We start from the raw sequence: 11,973 nt of genomic DNA on the forward strand, positions 1-11,973 counted from the left end.
AATTATAAAAAATAAAAAAGAGATGGCATTATTAAACTGTTGTATTTAATATTACGTGTAGTGGCGCGGGAACATAAGGATAAAGATGATACCGGAGGAGGTTTGCTTTTTTTTTCTTTTATATTTATCTTTTGAAGATTAATGTTTATAGAACTGTAGAAGAGGAATTAGGAGGTGAATCAAAAGTTAAAGCTGGGGAAAGATGCATATTGGAATAAAAAGTTGGCGACATGATACACGCTAAGGATAAAGTGAAGCACACCAACTTTGTTTTTAGATGAAAAGGGGTTCAATAAACACCAACTTTGCTTTTTGATGTATTAGACAGAGAGAGACTCCTTTACTAGTGAGGTGATCTTTGTAGAAGATAGACTCTTTCTCGTTCCTTCAACAAACATGCAATGTTCAAAAGAAACCATTGTTCGTTTGTTCTACAATGCCTCCAGTTCTTTTCAGCTTCTTTTCCTCTTCTTCTACCTCACCTCCATTTTCCTTTCTAAGTTCTTGTTCTTCATTTCTTCAATCCCGTTCCTCCCAAGGTAATAATAATCTTTTCTTCTTTAAGTGAAACTCTAAACCATGCATTCGGTTTTAGCAGTTTAGTTGAAACACGACTCAGTTGGATTGAATTTGCACGTGATAACCTATGGACATATGAAGTCTTTGCTGCTGATTTCATCATGTTTTACTAACTTACGGAAAGTTAAGGATTTTAGGTTCTTTAAAAACACATGACTGATGTTTGTGTTTATCTCTATGCAGAAACGATGAAGAATATGAATATGAAACAATTTCGGAGGAAGAGGTAAGCGATGAGGATTACTACAATGAGACTCCGGAGAAAGGCCATCTGGTTGCAGATATAACCAGAGATGGCGAAGAGCTCTCGTTTTTTCAGACTAGTCCAACAAGTTCATGTCAAAACTCCGTAGTTTTTGATGAAGAGGTCGTTAGTGAGCCTTTAGAAAACGAAACAGATGATGAGGAAAGAAGCGTTAGTATTAGTGATGACTTGTCTTTCTATAGCCTACCGGAATCTGAATCGGAAGAACACAGTAGTCAAGAGGAGGAAGAGGAGGTGGTAGAGATGATATCATCGGCTGTTGGTCCAAAATCGACATCTAAATCTTTTAGATACGATGTGAATACACCAGCAATAACAACACGTGCAAAGTCTGCTTGTACTTCTTTCAGATATGTTGGAGACGAACCATCTTTGCGTGTGACGAAGAAAATTAATTTTGTGCTTGATGACGACAAATTTGAAGGTATACTGTGATACTGTCTTTGTGTATGTTCGGGTCAAGGAATATGCATCGATCGTTATAGATTCCCAGACATGCATTAAGATTTAAGAACTTGATGCGAATATTCAAAAATAGTTAATTGTTCGTATTTTATTAATGCAGAAAAGTATCGTGAAAAAGGAAAGAATTGGGAATCAAATATAACCCAAGTCGACAAGCTTTTGAGTATAGCACCATTGAACTCGGTTACTAAGAAACTTGAACTTGAAGAAAAGGATCAAGAAGAAATCTTTGGTGACACGAACACCATCGGATCCACTTCCAAGAGTTCATCTGAATGGCGGAGCTCCATTAATTGTAGAGATCCGGGTTACGATCCGTTTTCGTCTTCATCACGAAGAAGTTGCCCCAAATGGGAGTCTTACACTGTTTTCCAAAAGTATGATGAAGAAATGTTATTTTTAGATAGAATTAGCGCACAAAAACTTCAAGAAACAGGTGCGCTCTCTCAACTTAGTTTCCTTCCTCAGTAAGTAAAGTTAGACTTCCTTCTTTTTCGAAAGGGTACATGATATCCGTTCTTCAATAATTCCTTTTGTTCCTATTTGGTTTTTCTAGATTTTTTTAAAGAAATTTAGTGTACTTGGTTTTATGTTAAATTTTTATCAATATGTCGGTTTAATGGAATGTATTTTAAAAAAAAAAAATAGCATTACGTTTCTATAATTAGTTAATGTAATTATACAAAAGTTCAATACAACATATATTTGAAAAATTAAAAAAGTTTTACTATTAATTTTCTGTTATGAGTGGAACTATACAAAAGTTAAAGTGATATATACGTTAAAGTCTCAATATTTTCATCGATTTAACAAGAAAGTTCTAAACTTTATTTTTTTGTCAGTAAAGTCCAAATTAGCGGCAGTTTTTGACACTTTTACCCTTTTTTCCGGTTAGCCAGTAATTAGGATTTTTTGTCAAAAAAAAAGTTTAGGACTTTTTTGACAAATCGTTAATTAGGATTTTACTGTAAAAAAATAAAGTTTAGGACTTTATTGTTAAATCGTTGAAAATATTGAGACTTTAGTATATATATCCATTTTTTGGTTAGAAATTTAATGTTATGATACTCTTTAAGCTTAAGAGTTATTGAAACCTTCTCTAGTCAGCTAGATCCTATTGAATTCCTTAACATTTGCTTCTTATTAAATCGTTTTTTTTTAATCTCAACAAACCGATTTTGAAATAAAGAAGATAATCAAAAAAGAAAGAAAGAAAGAATCAGGGTTCTGTTCGCTTTTTATAGTCCCGAAAATGGAGAAATAAGAAACTGAAAAAAAAAAAAACGAAATTGCCCTTCTTTCCCTTCTCCACATTCACACATTTTTTTACTAGGCATGTGTTGCTTATGTTTGTATAATCTGTCCCCACTAAAGTCCCAATATTTTCAACGATTTGACAAGAATGTCCTAAACTTTATTTTTTTGACAGTAAAGTCCTAATTGACGATTTGACAAGAATGTCCTAAACTTTATTTTTTTGACAGTAAAGTCCTAATTGACGATTTGACAAGAAAATCTTAAACTTTATTTTTTTGACAAAAAAAAAATCCTAATTGCCGGCTAACCAGAAAAAAGAGTAAAAGTGTCAAAAACTGCAGGTAATTTGGACTTTACTGTCAAAAAAATAAAGTTTATGACTTTACTGTCAAATCGATGGAAATATTGAGACTTTAGTGTATATATCCCAAATTTAAATGCAACATATTTTGAAAAATAATTAAAAAGAATTCATTGAAAAGTTCATATTATACCACTACGATTTTATTTAATCCATTAAAGGTCAATCCAAACAAATATAAAGTTGTTTTTTAAATAAGCAATCCAAAAACCCTAAATAAATTAGCCTAGTATTTATTAGAGTAATATTTCTCATATAAGAGTGTCATATTTTACAAATCAATGTCACAATAATTCCTACACTTATTTTGACTAATGAAATGATGGCTTTATTTCAGAGTCGTTTAGATCATCAGCAACGTGCCATTCATCGTTATCAGATAAAATCATTCATAAATTAGCATCAAGAAATAAGAAAACATCATATATTTATCAGAATTCGTATCACGAATTAGAAGCCGCTTATGTAGCACAAATTTGCTTGACTTGGGAAGCTCTTAATTGGAACTACAACTACTTCCACCAACTAAGAGCATCACGTAGTGACTCCGACCCTGGATGTCCTGCTTACATTGCGCAACAATTTCAACAATTCCAAGTGCTTTTACAACGTTACATTGAGAACGAGCCTTATGAGAATGGCAGGAGACCTGTTGTTTATGCCAGAATGAGAAGTTTAGCTCCTAAGTTGCTTCAAGTCCCAGAATACCGTGGTACACTTCATTTCATTATGTACTATATATTTAATTTTAACTCATCTGTTTTAATTAACTTATCGTTACATAACCATTATGTTACATATGACAATAATTTAAAGTAATTAGAAACCCAAATATAATTACTTTAAAAATCTATATGTGTGTGGGTCATTGATCTGCTATAGAATTAAATATTCAAGGTTTTTGTAGATTCTGATGAGGAGAAGAAAGACGAATATTTGGGTTCAAGAATTTCGTCAGATTCATTCCTTGTAATCATGGAAGAAGCAATCAAGACATTCATGAGTTTTCTCAAGGCTGACAAGGAGAATCGCTTTCAGATCTTTGCACGTCTCTTTAGTATCAAAAACCCAAGAACTACAGTGGATCCTACAGTTCTCCTATTGCTCAAGAAAGTAAACCATAAGGTCAATGCTCTCTCTATTTTTCCAAAAAATATGCATTTTAAAGGGGTTCATGTGAACTTATAAAATAGTTTCTTGAGTAATAATGAGTTGCACAATGATTTTCACATTTTTCTTTCTATATTAATTTGAAACTTGCAGAAGAAGCTGAAGTTGATAGATTTACGGCGCTCGCATAAGTGCTTAAGGAAAAGGAGGACAAAACAAGAGAATGCGATGGAGGTGTTGATGGCTCTAATAGACTTAAAAGTGGTGTCAAGAGTTCTGAGAACTACAGATCTAAGTGAAGAGCAGATGCATTGGTGTGAAGACAAGATGACCAAAGTGAAAGTTTGTGATGGAAAACTACAAAGAGATTCTTCACCACTTTTCTTTCCTGCACATTAGCAGATGCATACCCCACCATACATGTGCTCATTGCTTTCATGACTAGATTATGAATGTACACATCACACTGCCTAGCTCTTTTCCTCGAATGATAGAGAATATCCCTTTCACCCCTTTTGGTAATTAATTAGATTAGTGAAAGAAAAAGAAGAAAGAGAAAAAAAAGTTGGTCATGCATGGATAAGAGAAGGCATATATTGGATATTTGGCGAATGGATAATGATCGACGATGATGATTGCCAATCGAGGATTAACCAATTGTTTATCATGTCATCTTGTTGTCATCGTTCAACAAATTAACCACTCAGATCTGCTGATGGATTGTTAAAGCCGGGGAAAGATGCATATTGGAATAAAAAGTTGGCGCGCAAAGGATAATGTTGAAGCACACCACTTTGTTTTTAGATGAAAAGGGCTTCAATAAACAAATCAAATCCGAGGCAATAGTTACCAACAAATTTGATCAGTTTTAGTATTTTGTACTTTTAGAATTAGAAAAGTTAATAAATCTCTCTCTCTCTCTCTCTCTCTCTCTCTCTCTCTCTCTCTCTCTCTCTCTCTCTCTCTCTCTCTCTCTCTCTCTCTCTCTCTCTCTCTCTCTCTCTCTCTCTCTCTCTCTCTCTCCCTCTCATATTTAAATGCCCATAACATATGGAAAAAAGGCCCTTAGCATTTTTTGGAGCCCAAACCGAGGACTAAAAATTTAACTTAGGTCCCGTTTGATAGTTGCTGACTGAGAAATTGTTGACTGAGAAATTTCTGTCTGGGTAAAAAATCCTGACTAAGTAAGAAACCATGGTATTTGATTGTACATCTAACTGAATGTGCTGACTGATGGAAAATAATCATTTTACCTTTCACAAGCAATTTAAAAAGAAAACCCGTTCTCGCAAAGGATAATTAAAGATAGAATTTTGGGGAGATTGAAGCTAAAAAGCTTATTTTAATATCTTTTACGGACACTTTTAAAAAATTAAATGAAATCCTAAACTACCTAAAGACGTCATGATCATCAACGTTCAAATAGAAAACACAAGTAAAGAACATAGTGACGTTTCGCGTCTTGGAATAAAAATCCCCACCCTGCAAAACAAACACCAACAATTAATTCACTTGTAGACATTATATTCAAAACTCATTGCAGCTCTGAATACATCGTTTGTCATCGGAAGTGAGCAATAAATGGATATGTTTATGTGACACTGTTCAACAATCATCCTTTTGTCAATTGGTAATTCATGAAGCTTCTATTCGCCACTTCAGTTTGAAAACAAATCTATAACTAATAGCAAAACTCAGTGATTCTATACAGGTCCATGCTGATACATATGCCAACTCTACATTATTAAAGGAACATTGGTTATACAGGTCCATGTCGATTTGAGTTGATAAAATCAAAATGAACAACAAACATGAAATCTTTGATCCCAATTCACAAATTGAGCACAACAAAAAACATCAACATAACAGTAGCACTACAAGAAAAATACCCTTTTACGACGCGCAAACCACGACACTCATTGATTTATGTTACGCAAAAGAGAGTGACATTACAAAAGTGTCATCTCTTAAAAAAAATTAAGGATTTAGGTCACGCATTATTGCGTGCCCTTAAATTAGTGTCTCATGTAAAAAAATTAAAAACACGGAGGGCACTTTATCTAAAATGTGCGTCCTCTATGAATGTCGTTTTATATTTTTTTTAAGAAACGCGCGTCTCCTTAGAGGGAAATTAAAATCCCCAAAATTTTAAAACCCCGCCTTCCAAATCGATCCTCACACTAAATGGTTTGGCGACTGTAACTCCTTTCGATTGTAACCCCGATCGACAACTATGACTCATCAACCGTCAATCGAAGCTACCAGTTGAACAACCCCTAATCGACACCTCCACCTTCTCGTCTCTCCTTCTCCACCAGGTTTTCTCTCATCTCTATCCTCCACCATATGAAGATTTACGAAGATATGAAGGGGGTAACCGAAGGAAACCCTAAATCCCTCTCGCAGTCAACCACTACAACCCTAAATCTCTCTTCTTTACAGTAGAAAATCTTTTTGATGGATTGTCCAGATTCTACGTCCTGGCATGTTCGATGCAAGTGCTTTCCAAGTTCTTGGTTTCCTTCCTGAGTCATTGATACTTCTCGGTATGTTCCTGTTGGATTAGGTGTTTAAGCCCATAACTATAATTGGTATGTACTTGACCCGAGAGTAGCCTGGTCCATTTGGATTGCCTTCACCAGAGCAATTTGATAGGATGGACTTTTGAGAAGAGGTTATTTATGATTTATTAATATATTATAAGTTTTAATATGTTAATATGAAATCATATTATTTAATTAGTATTGATCAAGAATTAATTTGGAATTAATTTAGAGATCAAAAGAGACTAATTAAATTAATGGGGACTAATTGTGTAAATTAGTTATATATGGTTTGGGCTTGTGATACATGATGGACTAAGTTTATGAAAGTATCCATAAAGAGTTAGTCCATATGGATCATGGATCATGGATCATGGAGAATAAGCCCAAGGGTATGGATTAGGGTTTAACCATGACTCTTAGAATCCTATATTATATATATGACACCCCATAGCTAAAATCGGTTGTCACAAGTGTTCTAAGAGTTCATAAGTGCCGATTTTGAAGCATAAGAAACCTCTCTCTCAAGTCCTTGTTTGTTCATGGTGTTTGTGAACCATTTGAGGCATCACACTTGAGGTGTTAAGTTCTTAAAGGCCAAAACACAACAAGCTACAACAAGAGGTAATTCTATACCTCATTTTTATGTTGTTTATGTCAATTTTATGCTAGTTGTAGGCTTAATGCTTTGGAAACAATATTGCATGTATAATGAGAGAAAACATAGATCCAAAACATTTAGGTTGTATGTGCACCACAGGATGTTGTAGTATACAAAACCCAACAGTGGTATCAGAGACTAAGATTGTTTTCTGTTATATTTGATGAATGGCTTATTTTTTCTAAAGCTGAAAAACTGTTCTTACAGCACCTACTCGACGAGTACATGCTTAGACTCGACGAGTAGGATGAATTTTTCCTTGAACTCGACAAGTCCATAGTTGGGCTCGACGAGTTGTATGATCAAACTGCATTTTTTCGGGTTTTTTTGGCCAGAATTGGATTAGGATCACTACCACAAACTGTTTTATATCATAAAATTTGTTTTTTCTGATATGGTAGTGATTATCCTTGTCTAATTAAAAGATAATTGTCAAAATTTCAAGATTTGTATTAGTTTATATGATAGGCTAATTTCTTGTAAATTGTTGATATGAATTGTCTTGACTTATGAGTTTAACTAAATCATAGATAAATTACATGATAGTTTTTTATTTGTTAAAATATTGATTCTTTAAAGTCTTCGATAACTTTTCCTTGAGTTATGGAACATGAAAAGTTTTTTAATAAAAACCACATTAACTCATAAGTTATGGAAAACCAAAAGGTTTTAAAGAGTTACAAAACTTGTCCTCAAGTTTTGGTATTTGAAAAGTCTCAAATTAAAAAACTCTTGTAATTAAAAAGGTGCAACTCTTGGGTTCATAAATTAAAAAATTAATTAAATAGTTTCTAATTTTGAATTTTTTATATTTAGAACCTTGAAGTATTTGAATAGTTCAAATTGCACCTTATGGACTTTATTAAATTAATTAATGTGTTTAATTAAAAGAGAATTAATAATTCCATAATGACACGATTTAAGTTTAATTAAATTAAGAGCAGAATTTATTATTAGATTAAACCATCTAGTATTTTAAAAGTATAAAATACACCCTTATACTATATAAAATTATAAGTTTAATAATTATATATATGTGTATAAGACAAGTCAGTCTTACCGTTAGTAGGCCTCATTCACGAAGCCGATCTATAAGGGGGTATAAGGTTACTGCCTATAAAGTGGTGGTTTAATGGGTGTCCACTCTCACCCACCGCTTCCTTGACTGGTGGAGGTTCGTTAGCCGAACGGGTAGGATAGGACACTAATTCTTATTAAAAGTATAATGAAATACCAAGTAACTAAATACTCTTATAAATTCACAATCTTAGTTACTTAGGAAAAATGTGAATTTGGTGCTAACCCATGAAATTGCACATTGCACTTTATTAGTCGTTAGTGGAGCGTGTGTGGTTAACCGCCACACTAATATGGGACTAATGAATGATGGAAATGGGTAGTTTGATGTTAATCATAGATCAATGGAGCGTGTGTGGTTAACCGGCACATTGATTAGGTGATATGTAACATTAAGTGTACCAAGCTAATTTGCATGGTTATTCACCCATTGTATGTGATCCTCGGCATCCTAGTCACAAACATGAAGGACATAATCGAGATTAAACATGTCATTGAAAAGTTCAATGAATCTCAAAGAATCTAGGAATTTCAATTCATTTAAAACTTAATAATAAATTTCGTTTTTCATGGTGGAAATTGGTAAATCTTCATTTACCTACCTTCAAATATTTTGCAATTGGATTACAGCATCCATCTTCCGAATTGTAAAATATTGTGTTGGGTCCTAGCCTTAATATTTCATTTGGGTGTTATATTAAGGACTTAAATCAACTAACTTGAATTTCTCCCGTTATAGATGTCTAGGTCAGACAACTATGGTCTTCCCGAATCTTCTATTTATAAAGTTGATATTCCACAAGACGATCAAGGTGAATGATTAATCTCTTCTTCATGCTGTAGTGGTACTTCACTTCCTCCACCTCCTCCAACAGTTCTCCCTAACCCATAAGTTCACAGACTTGAAAAGTTCAAGGTCACTCGAGCCCTATGGCTAGCAAACACCAAGATGAAAGGTCTGTGTGTGCACATGTCTTGGAGATGAAGTCACACATTGATAGGCTGGGAATGTTGGGTGTCGTTGTATCAAGGAAGTTGGCTGTTGACTTGGTTCTTCAATCACTTCCTAAGTCATATAGCAGGTTCTTTAAGGACTACTATATGGAAGATCACGACATGACCCTTGTTAATCTAACATATTTGCTTGTTGTTGCTGAATCAGCAATGATTTGGCGCACTGGTAATGCAAATTTGATTAGAAGATCTATTTCCCAAACTTCCATGGACATTGATAATGGTAACATTGGAAGTCCAGAAAAACTTTCTCTTCCCGATGGAAAGGGATCGGCCATGGTCAAGTCATTTGACCAAATGGTAAAGAGAAAGGCTAAGTCTGAGATAGTCCCATGTACCATTCCCAAAGAGTCCATATGTTTCTGTTGCCAAAAGAAGGGGCATTGGTTGCGAAGCTGCCATATTTACCTGAAAGATCGCAAGGATGGTAAAGTCAAAAAGTTTGACTCTACTTCAGGTAAGTCCACTATCTAACTCTACTTAGTTCCTGTTTGGAGATTCTTAATACATGATGTAATGTAATTACATTTTGATGTTTTGTAGGATCAAAGGAATGAAAGGAAACTTAAAGGAAGAGTAAGTTGATTCTGACCGCGAAGAGATGGATTTCGATTGCATGGTTCGATGATCAGAATTTTGAGCTGCTGCTTAAGAGTTATGATAGATTGCTTAGGAATAGATAACAACATATTAATTGCATTATAAGGAAAAGTTTTTCCGCATTTTATAAATAAACAAATTTTTTTGAAATTTATCTTATTTTATATTTCCTTGCAATTGCATTTGTGAAAATTGTTGTTTATATGTTTCCATTGATAGCAATACTGGAAAATGGATTTGATTCTTTCGTTTGTGGTAGTGTCAAGATTTACCAAAAAAGGAAAGATTCTCATCACCCAAGCTTCAGTTGGATAGAAACTTGAGATCATGCAACTTGTATTGTGTGATGAATGAGAAACTTCATCTTTGGAAATTAAGACTAATTCCTTATTCACATGTATATGTGAGTCAAGTGAAAGACTAGGGGATCGGGTACACTTGGTTGTGTGCTGATCAGGTCCACCACAAAGAACGATAATACTTTTCGTTATGATTTACTAAAAGTTTAGTAAATATGGTTAAGATTAAGTGTAATTCTGGATCATTGAAAAAGTTTCAATGTATGACATAACGAATAAGAAGAATCAAATTAGGCAGAAAGATAAAAGTTTCTCCAATCTGAGAAGAAGGGAGAGTACTTTAGTAGCGTGTTTTATGATCATCTTAGTTGTGACAACCCGAAATTTTTTTGCTTTATCAGTTCAGCCATTCAACTCAACTGAGTGTCAGACTCGTTTCTGCTATCATTTAGCCTTGTTTAGAGTCTGTTTAAAGGTTCAAAGCTAAGTACATTCGAGCCTCGAGTATAGGATTGGATCGCGTACACTTGTAGCACCAAAATCAAGCCTTACACTCCAACATAAGGAGTGTACGGCCGCACACCCCTCTCCTGGCAGCACACTCTCGTGTATATAGGAGGGACTTAGCTTTCCTTTATCCCTTTTCACCCTCCCAAGTCAAGAACACGATTTCTCTCTCAACTATAATCCGATTTTCAACTTAGATCTTCAAGAATGTAAGTGTTCTTCCTTTGGTTTGTTGTTAATCTTCTTAATCTAGTAACACCCTTTGATTTCATCCATTGGAAATCATATTTTGACCAGATCTTCAAATCTCACCAAGAACACACACTTATTCTTGGTGATTTTGAGCCTTCTTGAGCCTCCAGATCGTAAGTACCCTTTCCCTATGCTTCAATCTTGTTTAGAACACTAGATTAAGTCCTTGAAAATGCCCAGAACTCAAGAACACATGGTGTGTGCGGCCGCACACCCAGGTGTGGCCGTACACCCCTCAAAACACCCTTAAAGGGCCTCCAAAATGCATTTCCAGCTTCAACACTTGATGGGCATTAGTCCTACAAGCCTCCCTACCCTTGGAAATGATTTTGTGCACTCATTACCATGAGTGTGCGGCCGCACACCCATGGCCGCACACTCCTTGTTATGGTCGTACACTCCCTTTTAGTGAATCACATGTGATTCCAACACTTGGTCAAAGTGTTTCCTAGTCCCGTAAGGTGTTTCCTTGCATTTGGTTGCTTCTAAACACTATATTTATGTCAATATATGCCATTATATGTCATTTAGGACTCGTTAAGTCTCGGGACTTCATTCGTGGAACTTCTCATCCTTACGCGTATATTCGTTTGAATCACCCAGATAAGGTGAGTTCATACCCCTGTAATCAATCTTTTAAACTAGTTTAAATGCTTTTAAGGGGGGGAATACAAGTTGAACACAATGATAATTGTGTAATTGTTTGTTATAAACATTTTTAAAGGATTGCGTATGTCATTTATAAGTAGTCAAAACATTTCAAAAACTCTTTTAAAGTTATGTTACTTTATAGTTTAACAAAACTCCATTTTTAAAGTACCAGCATAACTTAATAGAAAAATGAGTCTTTTCAACAACAGTTCGAGTAAATTACTAGTAAACTATAAGGGGTATAGTTTAAGGGTTCAGTTCATACTATAACTAGAGGATACTAAGATACTATAACGAGAGAAGATACTAAGATACTATAACGAGGGAAGATA

At 34.5% G+C, this 11,973-nt stretch overlaps 1 protein-coding gene across 1 annotated transcript; it reads left to right on the forward strand.

Annotated features, from left to right (window-relative positions):
* Positions 1-295: 295 nt before the first annotated feature.
* On the forward strand, positions 296-4,958 carry LOC145132183 (DNA ligase (DUF1666)). Its single transcript, XM_079066883.1, has 6 exons — positions 296-539; positions 763-1,268; positions 1,410-1,745; positions 3,265-3,639; positions 3,835-4,052; positions 4,191-4,958. Exons 1-6 carry the CDS (start codon positions 397-399, stop codon positions 4,434-4,436), a joined length of 1,824 nt encoding a protein of 607 aa, XP_078923009.1. The 5' UTR covers positions 296-396; the 3' UTR covers positions 4,437-4,958.
* Positions 4,959-11,973: the final 7,015 nt, after the last annotated feature.

The sequence above is a fragment of the Lactuca virosa genome, chromosome 8 (assembly GCF_052849685.1).
Source record: "Lactuca virosa cultivar CGN04683 chromosome 8, Lactuca_virosa_CGN04683_v6, whole genome shotgun sequence".
Taxonomy (NCBI): Eukaryota; Viridiplantae; Streptophyta; class Magnoliopsida; order Asterales; family Asteraceae; genus Lactuca; species Lactuca virosa.